The sequence below is a fragment of the Podarcis tiliguerta genome (assembly GCF_965153285.1).
Source record: "Podarcis tiliguerta genome assembly, chromosome: 13".
In the NCBI taxonomy this organism is placed as follows: Eukaryota; Metazoa; Chordata; class Lepidosauria; order Squamata; family Lacertidae; genus Podarcis; species Podarcis tiliguerta.
In genome coordinates, this window is record NC_139546.1 from 3,552,207 (window position 1) to 3,574,720 (window position 22,514).

Below are 22,514 nucleotides of genomic sequence, written 5' to 3' on the forward strand. Positions count from 1 at the left end.
GCAAGAAGGGAGGCTCTGGCATCAGACTGCTGTTCTAGAAGCTGCTCTGGAGCAAGGAGCGTTGTTTTCTGCAGCAGCAGCATCATTCGGCATCAGAAGCGAGGGGGGGGGGGTCTGTGCCAGGCGGGGGGAGGAGATGGTGATGCAAGTCCCATGGGGGCCCCTTCTCATTCCTGACAACTTCAAAAGCTGTAAAACAAGCAGGAATGTAACAGCTGCTGCTTTTCTTCGGCCAACAGATGCTGTGATGGCAAAAGCTGTATCTTTTACATGTCTACTAGCCTTACAGCTTTTAAATGCAAAACTCTGCAACTGTTATGTCTGGCAGCACCAAAGAACTAGGCCCCTTTAGGAGGCAGCTATGTTCACAACACAGCAGCCTGGGAAAGTCCAGAATGGAGAAGGATATACACTGTGTGTGTGTGTGTGTGTGTGTGTACGTGTACACACCAGGAGTATGAAACCTGTGGCCCTCCAGATGTTGGACTCACCACTACCATCAGTCCCAGCCGGCAAGGGTCAGCAGTCACAAACAATTGGAGCTACAGTGGAGCTGTCTCAGGAGGCTTCCGCATGTCTGTTTTAACCAGATAGCTTTCCTTGGTCTTCTGTGTCAGAGGCGACATCTATCTACCTGTTAGCATTAACACTTTGGACTGGAGCCCAGGACAGTGGCTGAAGGAACACAGCTTGACTTTCTCAGCTGAGGCAAGGAGGGGCCCTTAGCCATTCCCCACGAAGTTGGGAGTCAAACAGACTGAATCCCTGAATGCCATCATTCAGGCGACCAAATCACCAAGACCGGTGCTCCTCTGAGTCCTCCTGACAATACCTCTTTCTCCCATTGTTTTTACTTGTGGGTGGAAGACGTGGAGAAAGGGTGTGTGTGTGTTTTCGTTCTGCCATAAATAGCAAGAGGGGTGGTAATCACTAGCTGCATGTTGTAACTTCTGATTGTGTGCAAGGCCTGGGTGTGGGTGTATTTAAACTGCACTATCGGAGAAGTCCATCTGGTTTTACCCAGATGTAGGCAAGGCTAGAAGTGTGTCTTAAGACGTCATGCAGCCTGCTTTTAACTGCAGCATCCAGCCAACAGATTTCTGTGTTTAATGCTATGAGTTTCTCCAAGCCTGATAATTTCAGGGTGCACACAGATGTACCTAAAAACCAAGTGTCAATGTTCTTTGTGAAGTTGATGTGCAGAGTGTTGAATACATGGGTGACTTTGATGTCACAATCTTATTGTCGCTGTTCCATGGAACAGTTTTGCAATGAGAAAAAGTGGATTTGTTTTTTTTAAAGGTGCAATCAAAACATTTAATCAGAAAAGGGGTACTCTCTGTTATAGAATGCTTTTTCCCTGGGTGATGCTCATCAGGTGCAGAGAGTCTGTTGTTTTTCGGAGCCAGGCACGAGCCCCTCAATAGTTTAAATTTGGAAATTAGGGGTAGTATTGAAACAAATGACCATTATGGACCTACATTATGTCCATTATTTTCAATAGGTCTACTCTGAGTAAAACACAGCTGATTGACACCTCTGGTCTGTGTTATGGTGTGATGCTTCTGTTATAATTTTCTGTTATTTTTCTCTTGATTTAGAAGAGGTTTCATAAAACTTGCAAGCCACCTTTGACAGTAGTTTGAACTAAAAAAATGATTTTACTTTTAAATATTTGAAATGGGCAAACATGAAATTGGTGTTTAAGCATTGGAGGGGAGGATCCGGAAACCTGCCTGAAATATGATATAGAGCAGAGCTTGTGTGTTAAAATTGGATGGCAAGCCCACGTGTGCATTTGTATTAGACAGTTCCTAAATCCTCTGAAATTAGCATCTGTTAAGAGCTAATTAAGGCAGTCTGGTGCTTCCTGTGGTATATTAAAAACTAACGCACTCTGGGCTAATAATCCCCCTTTGAGGGGCAGCCTGGTGGTAATGGGACTTGATTGAGAGTTAGAGTACAGTACTTTGTTAGACAAACAGCACATTTCTCCACACCAGTAAGTCCTGTTTTGTTCAATGGAGTTTATTATCAGGAAGAGATTTTATTATTTGTTGTCTTTAAAATTTAAACGACCTTTTAAAATACTATTTTTATTGGATTTTATATGATTTTAGAAAGCTAAAACAATAAGGCATAGTAACAGCAAAGGAACATTCTGTATTCCCTGCCCTCCCATCTCCCTCGGGAAAGAATTTTAGACTTCTTCCAATATGCGAAATTCTCTTAATATCTGTTAAGTACCCTTTGAGGGTTCAGACAGTCATTACATGCAGAAATATCTAAGAAAACCCAGCCCTCTTTCTCTCTCATTCCTCTACAACAGAGGAGGAAACCTCTCAGGGAGCCAGATATTGCTGGACTCAAGCTCCCTTTCCGTTGCCCACGCTGGCTTGGCCTGATGGCTGGTGGAGTCCAGAAACATCTGGAAAATCCATGTTGTTCTCCACTCCTGCTATAAAAGCAACCTGGAAGGGGGGGGGGGGTTGCAGTGAGCTTCAGCCTTTCTTAACCCACCACCTGATGCATATGCAATTTAAGCCACCCAGATTTCAGGGACTAGAATGTAGAATATCTAAGTATGCATCTGTCAGGTTATCATTTTGGCAATATACCATGCATACAATAGCAGAAAACCATAAGAAACATGTAGTCCTAAGACCACTGAGCTATAACAGCCCTTGAGCAACAAGAGAGCATTTCCTGTTTAGAAAGGTAAACAGGCTGCTACAATATTGAAAACATCCTTATAAATATGCTGGCAAATCAATTTTTTTCATTCCGCCGATAAGGAATGACTGTTTGCAAGGTGAACATTTAATATCTTAAAGTAGGAGGTGGGGATTTACCCCTGTATATGTCAATCTGTTCAACAGCAATGAACCTTAAATCCTCAGGTGTATTCTTACCTTCCGGGAAGTGAAATGTTAATGGAGCCACAAATGGTTTTGTTGCAATCTTACTTCTGTGCTCACTAATCTGTAATCTCAGGACTCCACTCATTCGTGAACAAGGACACAATATTACTTACGTAGTACATTATTGCTGTAAAAACCTTTATGGGACTGGCACATTGTTTTTCGCTATTACAATTCTGCACTGCAAGAACACTTTCCACACCCAAAGTGACCACTTATAATTAGGAGCCTAATTCTGTCGTGTATTTATTTTATAAAATGTATATGCAGCTCAAACCCCCAAAGCAGTTTACAAAGAGATTTTGTACATTACTAAGATAATGTACTAATGTACAGGTTCTTTGTGTTAAATGAGCCATGATATCCTTTGAGGCAAGTCTTGAAATCCTGGGATATGTCTAACTAAGCATTGAGACACTGTGTGTCTAATAGAAAAGGACATGCTGTTATATCCTACTGACCAAAATAATTTGTTATAATGAATCTTATTTGCAAAAACAAAAATCTGAGTCCACCATATATCCAAGACATGAAACATTTTATTTAATCTGTGGGATTTTTAGCTATTCTTGCATTGGTGCTAAGCATGCTATTCAGTTTCCTTGTTAACCAGGACATGCAAACTCATTTGTTTCAAATGGTGGTATGAATTCTGGCTGGTGCAGATCATGACTTGTGCTGGTGCATTTAGCAATCCTATCCCATGGTTAAAGTAAATAATGAAGGGGAGGGCGGTTGTGTGACTGCCACATCGTGCTCCCAATCTTCTCATCTCCATTAGGAGAATATCAGACCCCTCAAGTGTCCTGATTTAATCGGGACATTCTGAATTTACGGAGGCTGCCTCGGCTTCTGATTCCAATCTGGGATGCCCCGATTTTCTCGGAGGCCACTCTAGGCATCGCAGCGTCTGCCAGCATCACAGGGCCCAGGGCAACCTCCCTGAGGCGGCTTGAGGCTGCTGAGCAGAAGGCTGAAGACAGCAATGTTGAGAGAGAGGAGGCAAGGAGGGGGCGATCAGGCGGGCGAGGAAGGGGTCAGAGGCAGGGAGGGGGCATGTGATGTAGATGGGGGAGGCTGGGGGAGTGCCCCAAATTTTTCTTTCAAAATGTTGGAGGTTATGAAATATTAAAGGAACGCGGGTGGTGCTGTGGTCTAAACCACCGAGCCTAGGGCTTGCCAATCGGAAGGTCAGCAGTTCAAATCCCTGTGATGGGGTGAGCTTCTGTTGCTTGGTCCCTGCTCCTGCCCACCTAGCAGTTCAAAAGTACGTCAAGTGCAAGTAGATGAATAGGTACCGCTCTGGCGGGAAGGTAAACGGTGTTTCCGTGCACTCCTCTGGTTCGCCACATGACCCGGAAGCTGTCTGCAGACAAACACCGGCTCCCTTGGCCTATAGAGTGAGATGAGTGTGCAACCCCAGAGTCATCCACTACTGGACCTAAGGGTCAGGGGTCCCTTTACCTTTACCGTTATGCAATGTTAAGTCTGCTCTGGAGTAGTTCTAGTCCATGCTAGTGACTGAAGCAATGTTTGGCTTCTAGTAAAATATTACCTTGTGGCGCCCCACACCCTCCCCACTCTCATGGTTGGGAGATCCCTATCTCCATGACTTCTGAAGGTCTTCCCACCACTTTATACATCCTTTTTACGATCTGTTAACTTTGCAGATATATAAACAAGCAGCTTTCAGGAACCTTAGTCATTAGCATTTTTTGAAGACCTGAGTGGAAAAAACCCCAAGATAATGACTCATTGCAGGCTGTGTAATAGATTTCTGTATATATGAATCACAGTTAAAAGGAAGGGAAGCTGTACTGTTTTCCAGAAGTTGTATGTTCTCCTGCCTGCTAAGACCCACTGAGTGGGCTTGAAAATGGATAGATTAAATTGCAACCAAACCAGGAGATGATATAAAACACAGAAGTTGGTGAACTAGGGCCACATTTATGAGAGCAGATAAGCAGTGGTGATGCAGTGCAAGACAGCAGCTGCCACAAAACGATTGTCTTAAATTACAGCGGGTGTGTGTGTGTGTGTGTGTGTGTGCGCGCGCACATCTTTAAAGTTGTTAAATGTTACAATTAATATGCCTGAATGTATCCTTTCGACTTGACAGCTCAAATCAACCCCTTTGCCAAGTTCCTCCATTCCAACGCCATTTTGCCCTTGGAAAAATGACTCTTTCCCCTGCCACCTCCCCAAGCTTGAAGACATGTATGCACACCTCCTGCCCCAGGAAATGCCCAGAGGTGACAATTGCTGGGCTCATTGTTCTCCAAGGGAAGCCAAATCTCATCACCAGACTTGTCTAAGGCTCCAGACATTAAAAGGAAGTTCTATTCTGTTGGGTGGTGGGTACTTAAGACATGTTTGCCTATGCTAATCTTATACTTGGGTGTTGCCCTGACATATCTGTCTATGCTAATCTTGTGTAACCCTCCCCTTTTGTGACATGTTAGCGATGTAGCAGTGATGCTGTGCGAACTGTATTCTGGGATATGGTGGGAAAGTTTTAAAAGTCAGTGTTGCCCCATGCTCTGGGTTCACTTACTGCTGTTTGAACCTGTTGCGCAACAATAAAGGATCTAAGTCTACTGACTGCTGTTTTGTTCCAAATTACTTGGCTGGAATTCCCTTCTTTTACTGACCGCATGGACCCGCGGGGGACTTGTACTCCGATGAGCTGGGCTGTTGAATAGTCTCTCAACCCAGAATTTTCCTTAACACTGTGCATGAGCAAAACCCTGCCAAAGGAGAGAACATAGGAGCCAACTTCTTCTTTTTTTCAATTTTTCAATTAATTTCCCCCAAAAACTTAAAACAAACAAACAAACAAACAAACAAAAATCCTAATCGTAATTGAACCAATCCTAATAACATTGTTAAATGACTTCCTCAAATCCCCCTGGTTGAATTTCATTGTATATCATTTTAACAGTTTTCCAAAATCAATTTTCTCAAAAAATTAACTTGATCACTTAACATCTTTCATTCTTTCTTATTTAGCTTTAAACATCTAAATTCCTATCCTTACATGTTTAAATCCTAAGCCTATCTAATATTTGCAAGCTTTTCCAATTAAGTTATCTTAACGTATTTAGCTAAATAGTCTTTGAATTTCATCCATTCTTCCTGGTACTCCTCCTCCTCCTGGTCGCGGACTCTTCCAGTCAGGTCGGCTGGCTCCAAAAAATCCATCATCTTCATCTGCCCATAGGAGCCAACTTCTAGGAGCGGAGGTACCTTCACCCCACAGTAATATATTTGAGGGAGCCAGGTCCCCCAAGTTGATGGGCATTGCCATTCAAATGGTAGTTGGGTGCTGCATCTTGTGATTGGTGATGTGGGCGGGGCTCCCCCCCCGCCCCCAATATTTTATTCAATTTGGCAAACCTAGAGAGAGGCAGCCTTAACTATACCCAACTGTGCCAGTGGTCTTCTAGACACTGACCAGCAGTGCCATCTCATAACCATCAAACTAGCACTGCTAAAGTCCAGGGCCCCACCTGAAATATGCAGGATCTAAACCAAAGCAGGCAGTCAATGCGACTGCATGAACCAGGCAGCTTTCAAAGCCTGAATCACACAACAAATGCCTTGGGCTTTTCGACCCCAGCAGTTTATCAGCAGATAATGGATTATAAGAATCAGGATGTGCCAGGCATGCCTGTGTCTGCCTCCAAGCATTCTACATATCCTGAAATCCCCAGTAGTGCAGCGCACACACGCACACACCCCGCAAGAAACCCACATTGGCTTCCAAAGAGGAGACTGAGAGGAGATATGAGAGCTGTCTGAAGGAATGGAAGATGGAGCAAACTTGTTTTCTCCTGCTCTGGAGGGTAGGACCCAAACCAATGGCTTCAAGCTACAAGAAGGGAGATTCCGACTGAACATCAGGAAGAACTTTCTGACAGTAAGAGCTGTTTGACAGTAGAATGGACTTCCTCAGAAGATTGCGGTCTCTCCTTCCTTGGAGGTTTTTAAGCAGAGGTTGGAGGGACATCTGTCATGGATGCTTTAGTTGAGATTCCTGCATTTCATGGGGTTGGACGTTATGACCCTCAGGGTACCTTCCAACTATGATTCTATGATTCTAAATCCCAAACTCACACCTGGAATAAACCTTCCTGATCAACCTCTGTGTCTAAGCAATTCAGAACTGGGACATCCCTGTTAGTATCTCTTGCCTGTCCCCAAATAGCTGAAACTCCCTCCCTGTTCTGAGAGAACTTGCCCAAGCACTCCTAAAAGACATGTGAGCTATGCTTGTAAATAATAATAATAATAATAATAATAATGATAATAATAATAATAATTTGTACCCCGCCCATCTGGCTGGGTTTCCCCAGCCACTCTGGGCGGCTTCCAACAAAGATGAAAAATACACTAAAATGTCACATATTAAAAACCTCCCTGAACAGGGCTGCCTTCAGATGTCTTCTGAATGTCAGGTAGTTGTTTATCTCTTTGACATCTGCTGGGAGGGTGTTCCACAGGGCAGGCGCCACTACTGAGAAGGCCCTCTGCCTGGTTCCCTGTAACTTGGCCTCTCGCAGTGAGGGAACCGCCAGAAGGCCCTCGGTGCTGGACCTCAGTGTCCGGGCAGAACAATGGGGGTGGAGACACTCCTTCAGATATACTGGACCGAGGCCGTTTAGGGCTTTAAAGGTCAGCACCAACACTTTGAATTGTGCTCGGAAACGTACTGAAAATAGACTTCTTTCCAGAATTAATTGGGGTAGATATGTGAGCATTTATGTATTAACTTTATATCTCTTCCTTCTTCCCAAAGGATTTCAAGACAGTATGCATCTTGTATATATACAGCATTGCAAAGTGCTCAGAACACTTTATAAACATTAGGGGAATACTTTGGGCTTGCAATTATTTGAAAGTTCTTCAGGAGTACATTATATCCATTTAAATGTGTGTTAGGATCACATGCTTAGGAGTTATGTCTATACTGACAGATCATGTATTAGATCAGGGAATATAACTCAAATTCACTTAATCTTGTTCTCTAAAGCTTGTTTTTTTAAAGCAGCTTCTGCTTCCAAGTTTGTTGGAAAGTCCAGCTGCTCCCTTCTTTTCCATGAGCCCATCGTGCTGAGATTACCAAACTGACAAAGCAGGCTCTGTATCTTTCAGGCTCCAGAGGACAGAAATGGGAAGCGAATTAGTCATTTATTGTTCTTGTTTCTCAGCACTAGCACAGTATCATCTTTAAGAAATAACATTCCTTGACTGCTGACTGGATGATTTCGGCTTTATTTCAGTTGTTACCGTATGCTAAGAGGCTTTGTGTCTTTGTGTGTGTGTGTGAGAGAGAGAGAGCGCAATATTAGAATTGCATATTTTTATAACCCTGTAAACGTAGAATTTTATGTTCATGTATATCTTCGCTGAGTTAATAAAATGTAGTTGTTTGGCAGATCTGCATATTAATTATCAGATATGGAAAGTTTAATGTGAGGCGCACAATGTACATCACATTATGCAAAATATATGTCCTAAATCTTAATACTAAATGTGGTATCTAAATCCGGCATTCTGTATTGCAGGGAATTTAAGATTGTTACCTCAACAATGATTGGGAGAGTCCTAGCTCAATAGTAATTTACATGTGGAAGGTCCCAGGTCTGGCGTCACTAGCTAAAAGGCAAAGCTTTGGTGGAGGACCTGCTCCAATTTAGATCCGACAATAATGGGACAAACGGCCTCATTTGCACCTTTGCATATTTGGTACTCGGATGTGTAGGGTGTTGCACAGTGAACACATTGGTAATGGGATGGAAATTATGCTATCCGTCCTCTTCTGTTAATGTTGGAAGTGCCTGTGCTTATTTGACCCAAGCTTGTGTACTGTTCTTTCTTTTTGAACATAAATATGGGTCATTTCTACACAAGGATTCTTTAGCACTGTTATCTGCTAGAAGAGGCATTAAAACTGGGATTCTACATAGCGTGCAATTTAGTACTATATTCCCTATAATAACCCCTCAGTTCTTGTCCCCACAGCAGAAGCAAAAGTGGTTTGTGCATTACTGACCTACGATCTTGTTCTAAGGCTGCAATCCTTGGTATGTTTAAGTCAGAATTAAGCTTCCGATTTACTCGTTAGAATGCACACTTAGGAATGCAGCCTCCGATCACATGATTCATGCTTCTTCTGAACACTGGCGTTATTTAAGTTGGTACTCCATTTACTGATTTGCTTTTTACAATCATAGCCAGGAGTGCCAACTTGAATAAAATACTGTGGGGGCCCAGGGAAGGCCCACCCTGCATAATCAATCACATGGCGCAGTGCACACACACTATTTGAATGGGAGTGCCCATCAACTTTGTGGGGACCCAGCCCTCTCAAATATTTATGGTGGGGGCCAAAGCCCCCATGGCCCCTAAGAGTTGGCTCCTATGATCCTAGCAATTGCAGCATTTGCTTCTTCATTTTTAAAATGAATAATTTTATTAGTACACATGCACTTTAGTGCAAAACAAATTGAAAAGAGTGGGGGCAAAAGTTGCTGTGGAAACAAATGGGGGAAGGGGCCGCATGTTGTAGGGACAGGCAGGCAGAACATCACCAGCTATCTTACTGAAGACTCCTTTTGCTAGGTGCATTAATAGTGCTTTGCAAGTCTACACCCACCAGGCTGGTGCTGCAGTTGCACTGAAAGTAGGAAAAATCACCACAAACTTTATTGAAAAAGATGAGAGTACAAAGTGGAACACATTGGAATACAATAGTTTGGCAGAGACGTCACTTGGCATCTTCTCAACATGAATGACTGATGCACATTCCAGAGAAAGTCATTGCACTACTAAATGGAATAGTTCCAAACTTCCCTGCTTCTTGGAGATTAGCTGAGGTTTCAGGCAAAACTGCTCAGAATAGCCAATGTGTCAAAGGAAGAAGCACTGGGACAGGGAGGTGACGCTTTTATGTATTAATTCTTTGCTATCGTGGGCTGTTTTGTGCTCAGTTTGCTTGCTGGAAATGTGGCATACAAAAGTAAAAGATGAGTATGAAGAAAGATAGATGTGCACGCTAAGTTCTTACTGTATATTGTTAATTTTAGATCTGTAGGTGCAGATCATCCTCTAGCTTACCAGGGAAATGCTGAAGTCGCCCTTTGGGGTGCCTCAGGGTCAATTTTTATGGTAGCCCAAATCTCAGTTGTACAGGTGTATGTACTGTATTTTTCGCTCTATAAGACGCACCAGACCACAAGACGCACCTAGTTTTTGGAGGAGAAAAAGAAGAAAAAACATATTCTGAATCCCAGGAGCCAGAACAGCAAGAGTGATCTCTGCACAGCGAAAGCAGCGATCCCTCTTGCTGTTCTGGCTTCTGGGATAGCTGCACAGCCTGCATTCACTCCATAAGACGCACACACATTTCCCCTTACTTTTTAGGAGGGAAAAAGTGAGTCTTATACAGCAAAAAATACGGTATATATCTCAATTTTAACTCATGAGCTATTGCTGCAGTCTGCTCTGATTGTATATTTTATCTTTATGAACACTGTTTTTATTGTGTTATGTGAGCTGGACTTTGGCCGTAATAAATTATCTAAATCTTAGATATGAAAAAAATAATATTTTATGCTAACAAATTGGCTTTGCTACTTTTTTGCATTGGTTGTTGAAGATGAGCTAAGGAGGTTATGGTTATAAGACAGAAACTCTGATCACAGGTCAAAAGCTTTGAATGTCACAATTACATGCATATTATAGTTCCTTTCTTCTTGTCTTTCTCTGCAATGCCGTATATATCATAATGCATCCCCTCTCGCCAGAGCTTGTGCAACTAAGTGATCTCAGGTCCAGCTGTTTTAATACAAGCCACCTGATGAGTTGGCTAAACTGATTTTCTTATTTTGTAGGCTTTGAAATGTAAGAGCAATGTAAGATTTTGACCCTTGCTTAGGGCCTGAAGCAGAGGCTGGAATTGTTTTGAATTTCTAATGCTTTATACCGTTTTAGCTTCCAAGCAATTTGCGGAAGAGGTCTTAAAAGCCCACAATGACTACAGGAAGAAGCATGGAGTTCCCTCACTAAAACTCTGCAAGAAGTTAAACAGGGAAGCACAACAGTGAGTACAACGACTTCTTTATTTTGTTAATTGAAGAGTTCATTGGCATTGCAGTACTTTTGATTAGATTCTTGGTTTGTTGATACTCAAATCCTCATAGATTGATTTCCCTGAACAACAACAAAAAACATTTTCCCCCACTGCCAGGATCAGCATAATTGTCTTCTCCAGTGGTGCCATATTTTGGAAGAGCAAGGTGGCACACAGCAAAATCTCTAGTAATTTCTATAAGCATTGGTTGAAAGGAAGAAGAAAACCTAAATGTTGTTAATGCCAATGGCTGGCACTACCAAAGAATATTAGAGCTAAGGAACACAAGCAAAATTACATGGTGCATGTTGTTGTTGTTTAGTCGTGTCCGACTCTTCGTGACCCCCTGGACCAGAGCACGCCAGGCCCTCCTGTCTTCCACTGCCTCCCCCAGTTTGGCCAAACTCATGGTGGATGTAGCTTAGCTCTAATGTTCTTGGTATTGCCAGCAATTCACACCACCATTTCTTGGACCACTTCACACAGTTGGTAGGTCTCATAGGATGGGATGCCTCTCTGTACAAAAAGACCACCCAGAATAGACACAGTGGCTCCTAGCATGTCTGAGAGAAGGGGCCTTGCCTCGCTTTATTCCTCATGTGCTAGTTTTCTGGATGTATTAAATTTATATAATCTTTCAAGCATTCTGATGCTCCCCCTGTCTCTAAAAACTAAACAGTTGCTATCATGTTCCTGTTGAGGAAAAGATATTAACTGGCTGGTGGCACCCATGGCTTGGCCACTGCCAGAACTCCTTCACGGGGACCTGTGGGCTCTTGGAGACACACTGTGAAGCAGGGAGCATTGCATTCCGTTGCGCTATCAACATTCCAAGCGTATTCTAGGGCTTGGTCCTAAGGGACATATAGACTGTGTTGGGCTCCATGGGCTGGTCAAAGTACAAGGCTAGGCTTTTCCAGGCAGCCCATTCCCTTGCTTTCTTTGGGGTGCTGTGGGTCAGTGAATGCACAGCCAGCTTTGGGCTTCACTGGTTACCACGGGTCTTGTGCTGGGTGATATGTGCCTGTCCCAGTCTTCCTTAAGGCTTCAGGTGCAGGTTTCTAAGACAGACCAGTGTGGAAAAGAGGCCAGAGGAGGATGAGACGGGAGACAGCCTTATGCCCTGGCTTACATTGCTGATTGTGGTGAAGGCCCTGCCAGATGCCCTTGTCATTTTGATCTATATTTTGGTCTGAACTGTCAGTGCGGCAGCAGTGATAGGGCAGGTGGGGGGTGGGGCTGGGTGATTCAGCACCCTGGCATTGTAGTTCATAACAGAGGCCTGTCCAGACCTGATGGGGCAATGGGCACCAAGGTGTGGCTGCTGGGTGTTTTTGCAAAGACCTTTGAGAGTGTTGCAGATGGAAGTAGGTTGGGGGGCAGCTGACTGAGGGTGGGGCCAACTAAGGTGGCAGATAAGGCATTGGGTTGAATTCCTAGTCAATGCAGATGGGGAGGCAACTGGGACTTAAGGGATTGGGGTGCTCCCTTAAAGGTGTCTGGGGGAGGTGCTTCCATCCTGACACCCAGGTGGGGGCTGATGGGCCAGGATACCCCCCAAAATGGTGATCTTAGAGGTCCCCCCATTTTGAGGTACATCCCGGAGTGATCCTTAACCTGAGATTAACCCTTCTTTTATCCCAAAGCAATTGTCTTCTTATTACAGTGGTACCTCGCAAGACGAATGCCTCGGAAGACAAAAAACTCGCAAGACAAAAGAGTTTTTCGTTTTCTGAGTTGCTTCGCAAGACGGATTTCCCTATGGGCTTGCTTTGCAAGACGAAACGTCTTGCGCCTTTTTTTAAAAAACTGCCAATGCATTCCTATGGGAAACCGTCAATACACATTGGTGCTTCGCAAGACGAAAAAACTCGTAGAACGAAAAAACTCGCAGAACGAATTAATTTCGTCTTGCAAGGCACCACTGTATTTCATTTTCCTTGATTAGTCCCCAGCTGCCCACGGCCTCACTGTGTCCGGGCCCACAATCCTGAATTCACACACAAAGTGACCGTCAGTAAGATGGGTGGGATTTGGCATCATACTAAGGTATCATTATATCAGAGCAAGTATTTGTGCTTTCTGGGCTGAACAACCTCTCCTTTCCTCTCCTACATGCTTTTCTGGGGATTCTTTCGATCCCCTGAGCTGCTTTAGGAGACTTGGAGGGAGGGGGAAAGTTTAGTCAAGCTAGCAATCCCATGCAGATGTTGAGATCGGATGGGGAAAACAAAGACAATCCTTCTGGTCACTTGTCCTACAAAATCCATGCATGACAAGCAAACCTAGATACTCACTCCCCAGCCTTCAGACAGAAAACCCAATAGGATGTAAGTGGGAGCTGAAAATAAAGTGCAATAGGGTGAAATTAATGGCATAAGGTCCCATTCATTGCGAAAGGCTGTTCACGAAAGTATGGGGAGAACTACATGGAATCAGGCACACAACTGTCAGAATGTTGTTCAGTGTGACAGCCAGAAAAGGGATGCAAGGGAAACACTGATGCAAAACACAATTTTTAAAAAAGAGATTCAGAGGAACTAGACCTACTATACAGTCCTACGGAAGATACCCCAGCAGATGTTCTGCAAAACCTTTATCAGGGGAGCAGTGTCACAAGCTATTAAGAAAAATCAGCTTTGTGGGTTAATTAATAAGTCTGTTGAGAAGGAGTGTTCGAAAAGGCAATGGTGCGTAATTAATTAATACTGTCCTGAGAGGAAGAAACCGCTAGAGAGTTAATGTCTATAGGAACGAAAAGCTAAGTGGCCTTCCTGAGCTTTCCGTTCTCATTTCTCTTCCTCCTTGCTTGTTTCTGACGTATGTGGATCTTAAGTGAAAGATCCCGTTTGAAGTTTACTGTGCAGCCATGTCTGCCTGCAGTGTGGTGGGCCCACACCTACTCATCAACAACGGAAGCATAGAAATCTTTATGGGAGAATCACCTCAGCATGAAGAGAAGCACACAGCACTGTCAACATACCAGAGTCCCTCATCAAATGTTGACTCATATCGAATAACAATTTCTTACCCTTTCTACTACGAATATGGCATCATGGCCCACCCTCAAATTTACCTCTTTTGCACAACCCAGTTTCAGATCAATCTGTGGGACCATTTTCTATCTATAAACTCTGGAACCTACCTCACCCCCCCCCCCGATTTCTCATTACAATGGCAGAATACAATTCAGCTGGCTCACCCTTCACATCCATAGGGTTAGGGTTAGCATTGGTGTTGGCATTATTAGTATTAACATTGGGGGGGGGGGTCTTGGCTCCACTGCTGAGACAGGAGGAGGAAATAGGGGCTTGTCAGCCCTCCACCCCATTTCAAAGGCCAAAGGAAGGAATATCTAGGACAGGCTTCCTCAGCCTCGGCCCTCCAGATGTTTTTGGCCTACAACTCCCATGATCCCTAGCTAGCAGGACCAGTGGTCAGGGATGATGAGAATTGTAGTCTCAAAACATCTGGAGGGCCGAGCTTGTGGAAGCCTGGTCTAGGAGTACCAAAGAGAGGAGCTTGGGCAGAGGCCGTGTTTGATGATGGCGATGATGATGATGATAAAGATAAAAATTTACTTATACCCTGCCCATCTGACTAGGTTGCTTCAGCCACTCTGGGTGGCTTAAAAAGGTAAAGGGACCCCTGAATGTTAGGTCCAGTCATGACCGACTCTGGGGTTGCGGCACTCATCTCGCTTTACTGGCCGAGGGAGCCGACGTACAGCTTCCGGGTCATGTGGCCAGCATGACTAAGCCGCTTCTGGCGAACCAGAGCAGCGCATGGAAACACTGTTTACCTTCCCGCTGGAGTGGTACCTATTTATCTACTTGCACTTTGACGTGGCTTATAGCATAATAAAAGCACAGCAAAGCATCAAACATTAAAAAAAAACTTCCTGAAAAGTTTTCCACACTCGTATGAGTAGCTCTGGGGCACTATGCTGCTCTTACATGGAACATTGTGCATACTCTTCATTTAGAACAGGGGTCACCAACCTACAGCCAGATAAGGCCCAAGGGACTTGTTTATTTGATCCGCGGTGGCGGCCACTGCCGCCGCCCACTCTTACTGGCACGGTGCAGCACAGCACAGGGACCCACTTCCCGTGCAGAGGAGAATCGGAAATAGCATGTGCGCGTGCGTATGGGTGCAGGCTCCCCCGCCCTCTGGCCCGCCACGCAATCATCGCTGGAGACCCCAGCCCAAGGCAAGGAAAGCTTGGAGACCCCTGATTTAGAACAACCTTCACCACCTGGCACCCATTTTGCTTCAGCATCATGCAGTCTGTTTGCGCTTATGTAAAGACCTTTCCTTTTTTTTTCATCAAGGTATTCAGAAGCACTTGCTAGCACCAGAATCCTCAAACACAGTCCTGAATCCAGCAGTGGGAAGTGTGGGGAAAACCTTGCATGGGCTTCGTATGATCAGTCAGGTAAGATAAGTACATAGGAAAGACCTGTTAACATTGCAGTGCTCAAACATTTTCCTCCCAAAACTGTAAGGACTGCAATCTAAGCAACACATATGTGATAAAATATCATTGAAAGCATTTTTTTATTTGTCAGTCCAATAGTGGCACAGTGCCATACTTACGCGTGTTCAAGTGCGAAATGTCCCTCTTGATTCAGTGGGACTTGCTCCTAAATGAGATGGGATTGCAGCAAGAAGTTTAAGACAAACATTATTAATTTTCAATGGTTGGAATCGGTTGTATGCTTTGTGTAGGTATCCCAGTGCCACCTATGGTACTTTTGTTCAAGGCTCATTGAACCTAGGCAGAGAGCTGGTGTGGTATTGTGTTGATAAAGTTGGATGTGAGCCAGCTTATATTTTTTTCAGTTATTTATTACATTTGTATCCCACCTTTCCTCTAAAAAGCTTGCATCTCCATATCCAGGGACTCAGCCACATTGGCAGAGAAAAAGTGCTTTATATGCTTTGTATATGCATTATAATACTGTGACACCAGGTGGCGCTGTAGAGTTCCGTTTTTGCCAACCTGATTTCTCATACAAAATTTACAATGCGTTTAACTGAAAGGCTTCTTCTTTCATGTGTCTAGATCCAGCCCAGAAATGTTATGGCCCAAGGGTAAGGTAGGGTGTAAATCAGTAGAAAAGAGGCAGAATCTAACTACTGAATCCAAAATATTTAAAGTTATTTAACTGCTTTAAATATTAAAACTTTTGAATTTTATAAAATTGAAAATGTGCTTAGTGCTTGTCAGTTATCTCTGTGATTTTACACTCACCGACCAAAACATTTCTAAATTTATTTTCTCTCAAAATACACATTTTACATATTTTGATACATTTTTCAAAACTGCACCAGGACATTTGGTAACCGCAAAAGACATACTTAGGTGGTCAGAAAATTGCCTTCTCTTTATGTTTTAAATTCAGCTACTTATTGCTGTTGGTCAGAATGGTGTGTGATACTCTTTTTTCCAAAACTTTGGGGTTTTTACTAACTTAATTCCAGCTTGGTTAGAATGTTTTTTGAGAGCCCAGAGCTGCCTTATCTTGGAGGAAAAAAAGAACAGAGTGGCAGCATTTTTGCACCCCATCAGTTGCAATTCAACAGCATCTTTTCATTCATTTTGCAGGGAGCGAAGTAGCTGACAGATGGTACAACGAAATAAAAAGTTACAACTTTCAGAGTCCGGGGTTTTCCTCTGGGACAGGTGAGTATGGGCTTGGCCTTGCTTACTGAAAGTTAGCCAGGGCTGGCCCACCTATGAGGCAAGGGAAGGGACTGCCTCGGGCAGCAGGATCGCAGGGGCAGCAGATCCCGTCTCTAAGGAATGCATCACCCGCTGCTGCTTTGGTGGTGGCAATGATGGCTGTGGGACCCTCCTTGGAGGCCGCAGCTCCCCCCTCCTTGGCACCCCCCCCCCATGCTGCCTCTCCCACGGCCTCTCAGTGAATAGGAGGCAATGCTGGGCTCCTCCCACCGCTAGCAAGGAAATGGTGGCCTCCCCATCCACCCAATGAGATTCAGAGAGTGGACCTCTCTCTTCCTCTCCCCCCACCTCAGTTCTTGGGTGAGGCTGAATTGATTTCCCCCCTTCACTCACCCGTTCTTCCCTGGTCCAGGGGTGCCATTTAGTGGTTCACCAGAATGTTTTTGGCTGGCCCTGCGGATAACCTAAAGGACACTTCTAGTTTCTCACAATATCTCCGACATTAAGCTTTTATATAAACATATCCTTTCGACTGAATAGAGGGCGGGGAGGTGGAGGCATGCTGTTCAAAATTCAGCAAGAAACAGGCACTGACTGGGTAACCAAGTGTGAAGAAGCTCAGGCTTAGTAATTTCTAAATCTTCCTCTTTCTAACACCATAATTTGAAAAAGCATTGATTCCAAAGACACATGGTTTAATTTTTCAGGAAATGACAGAGATACTAGTTAGAGGTTTTACTAACTGCATTGGGTAAGGATGTGTTGCCATAGAAACAACTAACTAGGGATGCCTTGAGAGCAATAGGCCAGTGACTAGTCAGGGTTAGTCTCATCTGGCACGGGTCGCTGGGAATTCCCAAGAGGACAGACATGCTGTCTTTTCTGAAACCAAAGCTATGACTTTGGGGGTTCTCCATGAAGCCTAATGGGGAGCAAGATTGGTTGGAGTGTTCATGCTCTTCCATTTAATGCTCAGCCCGTGTATGTTTATAAATAAAAGTGTGTATCACAAGAACACCACAGTCTCCAGTGAGCTTCATACCACGGAACCTGAAACTGAGGTCAAACAAACAAGTTAACTAATTGGAGCGCTCCTTAAAACTTTCAAATGTATCCTCAAAACAATTGTTCTTTTAAAAAGTTATGAGCAAGCAATACTTTTATTGCGCACAAAGGTCCTTGAGTTAGGATGCTTGAATTTCCTTGAGCAATTTTTCTGAAACTGAGTCCTGTTCTTGGCCAGTCTTGCATGAGACTCTTGCCCAGAGCCTAATAGATTCTGTGTGGGATTTTTCTTTAAGGACACTTTACAGCCATGGTTTGGAAGAACACCAAAAAGATGGGAGTTGGAAAGGCGGCTGCCAGCGACGGCTCCACATTTGTGGTGGCCCGGTATGAGCCTGCTGGCAATATTGTAAACCCTGGTCACTACGAACAGAATGTCCTCCCGCCAAGGAAATAACGTTGCCAGGAGCCTGAGGGAAAGGACTGTTCAAGCGGCTAATGAAAAGCAAAACGGAGGATCGGATTAGTTTGGATAAGCAGGTTTATATTTGAAAATGGTTATCAAACTTGCTACAAGGAGAGTGGCTTGAATCGTGAGAATCAATCTTGCCTACCAAAATGGACTTTTGTATGGAACCAGTGCCTAAAGGGCTGAGGAACCTCAGCAAGCCCAAAACGTAGAATGTGCAAAAATTAGGAGTTCAAATAATTGTTTTATATAGCTTTATATTTGTCTAGGGTTCCTTTTTAAAATTACATTTGTATGGTTTAAGTAAAGTTCAGTTGTGATAACTTTAAAATGTTTTTTTAATCAAGTTCAGATTGCAAATTACGAAGTAAACAGTCTGATTTTGGCTATTGCATCAAAACAGTTGAGTTCCTTATGAATCCCATTCACATCCATAGCCCTTGCTTTTATGCAGTACTTTATAATTTTTTGTATACTCTTTCTAGATGTATGAGGGTTCTCTCTGTAGCCTGGATACACTCTGTAAATAACATTTGTGTTCTTTGGCCAAGTGCATGTGTCGAAATCACAATGGTCTGTCAGATGATGGTAGCATTTGGGAGCACAGAAGATGGAAACTGAACTCTGCAATGTACTGTATATTGAACACGGTTTGCCGTTGGCATGAAAGGTTTCCCAGTTAGCTGAAATTTGAACTTAGTCCTAGATGAGTAGCTACTATTTGGATGAATACTATTTGCTCAGTGAAATCTGGGATGCCACATAGCAGCCTAAATCCAGGGCTATATACATGTTGCAGTGGAAGTGCAGAATTCAGCTTCTTGAGAATCTCACCAGAAAATAAAACCAAGCAGCACAGCTGCAAAAAGATGCTTAGAAGTGCCTGGTCAAATGCCCACCAAGATGTCAGAAGCCTGGTAGTTGATGTCAGTACTTCCGTGGCTTACATAGGTTCTTGACCTCATTAGTTGCAAAACCAGAATAAATTATGCAAGATAGCAAAAATACAGGTAAATTATGCAGAAAAGCGAAATCGTGCAAATAGAGCAGCTGTTCATAATTTATACTGGTTAAAGGATTACTCTTTTCTTGGTGCATAATTTAGATGCCTGGTTGCAGATTTGTTTTTTTAAAAAGTTGGCACAATGTGTGCTTGTTGTATGTACAATTCAGATGACAATTTACATGATATGGTGTTGCTCACAGTGGTTTACATTAAAAATACATACCATACCAGCGACTAGGGGAAGGCAGGCCCTTTGGGATTATTCTGCCATCATTTGAAATCATAATCTTTCTTAACACCATCTCTTCCCCCACTTTAAGAAATATTGTAAATCTTCTATTCATCTGCTCTTTCAGAACGTTCCTGTTAGATATGTAACTGGTAATGCATGACTTTTTGCTGCAGTTCCAAGTGAGTGTAGGAAGGTACACATACGGTAACTAAGCTTCCTGAGAAATTCAGATTTCATTTTGTAAAGCAAGATGCAAAAATTTGCTAAAAGCTCAGAAGTATGAGCAGTGCCTGAATGAGATTTTCAGTAATTGGGGATGTCAGGTTTCAGTGTCATTTCCTTTCCCATGATTAGCAAGGGCAGCATAAATTATGAAAGATAGCAAAACTTGTAAATTATGCAAATTAAGATAAATCATAAAATTTGCTCAAATTTTATAATTTATCACATCTCACAGGATTTTGTTTTCTTAGTACAGAATATGGATTGCCTGAATATATATAGTGCAGAGTACACATAGTTCTGCACAGAAGACTTGCCCTTATATTTTTGATACGTCTGTACGTCTGAAATAATACTGCCCAGGGCCAGCCTCTGGCTGGACTGTAGATCTCAGCCAGCCAGCTGGAGGGTGACCAACGAAAAGAGAGGCGGTCCTCAGCTACTCCCAGGGAGGCTGCCAGCCTCACCAATCAGCCCACGGCAGTTATAGTTTATCTGATGCCAGCATTCAGATGATGTTTCCCTGTTTGGAGATGGATGGTGTGAAGGAGAAGGGGTGAGAGACCCCGGAGGAAGGGCACAGAGTGCAAGTCTCCACTGGGAGCAGCTTGATAAAGAACCAGGATGTGCACAGAGGGGAGAGAAGGGTTGGGTGAACCCAGAAGTTCCTGCCTAGGATTCTCATTTTGTCATGAGGCAGAGAGCTGCAAGTTTAGACAAGATTGGGGGTGGGTGGGTCCTGTGAACCCCGGGCAAAGAGCAGGTGGAAGGAGGAGAGAGCCAGGGATGCCTAGATGCCAAGCAACTGTCCCAGTGGCAGTCTGCTCCTTACCTACCAGAAGAGGAGAGAAGAAAGATGACCAGTGTAGCATTGGGACATCCTGAGGGGCGGGCAGAAGAGCCCATGTGGCTCAGATTGGGGACAGCAGCCCCCAACCTCCCTTGAAGCCCCAAATCCCCAAGGCAGCTTGTAGGCCTCCTTGCTTTAGTCCCAGGCTGTGAACACACTATACCTTAAAAGCAGATTTCTACCCTCTCCCTCCCAAAGAATTATGGGCACTGTAGTTTATCTCTCAGTTACAGTTCCTAGCGACCCTTAAACTATAGTGCCTTGAGCAGAGGGGAGTCACGTCCAATAGAGGCATCAGGCACTGTAATTTAAGGGTATGTGTGCTTCAAATGCCCTTTAAAGGCATAGTCCATACGCAGCCCCACTTTAACCAGAACACACACCTCACCCTAGGGAGGCCCACCCATGAGGCAAGGTGAGGCAACTGCCACAGGTGGCAGGATCCAGTAGAGTAGCAGGTCCTGATGTCAATCTTTCTACCCACCTTACCTCTTACTTCCATGAGCATAGCCTTACTAAAATTGTGTATATTCATGAATATTCAGCTTCTGTTTAAAAGAAATGGAACATGAAATCAGAAAGGTCTTTACCTTACATGGTCACATGATATTAAGTTAGTGGTGCTGCCGTTTGTATTCCAAGTCCATTAAATGTAACCCAAGAATTCAATGCAGCATAATTATTAGTGTTTGAAAATAAAGTATTTTTCATATGAAGAGTTTGTGGCTGTTTTAAAACTAATCACCATCACTATAGCCATAATTCAGAAGAGTGGCCCAACACACACGGGATAGAGAAGCAATAAACGTTGAGACTCCATAAAGGAAGTGATAGCACATCTGTAAATCCTTTGGTTGGTCAGCTTGTAATTTTGTATAACAACTGTGCTTATACAGAGATTATCTTACAGAAGAACAAAAAAGAAGAAGAGGAAACTGCCATATAAGGAAAAAGGGGGTGGGAGTAATAGAGGATTAGGTTTGGCCCCAGATTCAGGGAATAATTTCATTCCATCAAATCATTTTTCACCACTCTTAATTTTTCTTACTTGTGAGACACACCATTACATTTTGGGGAAAGAGCTTTCCCCCGTTTATTAATAAAATAAAGTGAGGGGATTCTCCCATTTTCTTGCCACAGTACCCCAGTTCTCATTAAGAGAGGAGGCAGAGAAAATGAGAAGAAAATGTCAGGATCCCCCCCCCCAATGGAAACTCCCCTAATTGTTTCAGTGGAAAAGATTTCACAAAGAAACAGCTATTGTGGATGTGTTATTCTTTCACTGTCAGAGGCAAGATGCCCCAGACTACCAGTTCCTGGTAATCACAAGCAGCTTTCTCTTCATCTGGTATGCCGGCTGAGACCCTACCTGTCTGCGCATTGTACATGCTCTGGTTATCTCCCGCTTGGACTACTGCAATATGCTCTACGTGGGGCTACATTTGACAGTGACTCAGAAACTATAACTAATTCAGAATGTGGCTGGGAGTGGCTGCCGGGACCATATGACACCAGTCCTGAAAGACCTACATTGGCTCTCAGTACTGCTGGATCTAGACGCACCAGGGAAGCGTTTCAGTTAAACATGTTGTAAACTCATATGGGGAAATCTGGTTGGGAAAGTCGGGACTCCACAGCACCACCTGGTGTCACAGTGTTATATCGCTTATAAAACACATATACAGGTTGGTGCTGTGGGTTAAAGCACAGAGCCTAGGACTTGCTGATCATGAAGGTCGGCAGTCTGAATCCCTGCAACGGGGTGAGCTCCCATTGTTTGGTCCCAGCTCCTGCCAACCTAGCAGCTCAAAAGCACATCAAAGTGCAAGTAGATAAATAGGTACCGCTCTGGCGGGAAGGTAAACGGCATTTCCATGCACTGCTCTGGTTTGCCAGAAGCGGCTTAGTCATGCTGGCCACATGACCCGGAAGCTGTACACCGGCTCCCTTGGCCAATAAAGTGAGATGAACGCCGCAACCCCAGAG

The 22,514-nt window shown here is 43.8% G+C and overlaps 2 protein-coding genes across 2 annotated transcripts in view; one reads left to right on the top strand and one right to left on the bottom strand.

Moving 5' to 3' along the window:
- The window catches only part of LOC310661511 (zona pellucida-binding protein 2-like), a 25,876-nt gene extending 24,006 nt beyond the window's left edge, over nt 1-1,870 (bottom strand). The window contains exon 1 of the mRNA XM_083407773.1: nt 635-1,870. Coding sequence (XP_083263899.1) covers nt 635-644 — 10 coding nt within the window. The 5' untranslated portion in view covers nt 645-1,870. The remainder of the gene's footprint in view (nt 1-634) is intronic.
- The window catches only part of GLIPR2 (GLI pathogenesis related 2), a 22,182-nt gene extending 938 nt beyond the window's left edge, over nt 1-21,244 (top strand). The window contains exons 2-5 of the mRNA XM_083408057.1: nt 10,917-11,025; nt 15,390-15,493; nt 16,667-16,744; nt 18,046-21,244. Of these exons, the coding sequence (XP_083264183.1) occupies nt 10,917-11,025; nt 15,390-15,493; nt 16,667-16,744; nt 18,046-18,206 (452 nt within the window). The 3' untranslated portion in view covers nt 18,207-21,244. The remainder of the gene's footprint in view (nt 1-10,916; nt 11,026-15,389; nt 15,494-16,666; nt 16,745-18,045) is intronic.
- The last annotated feature ends 1,270 nt before the right edge of the window (nt 21,245-22,514 follow it).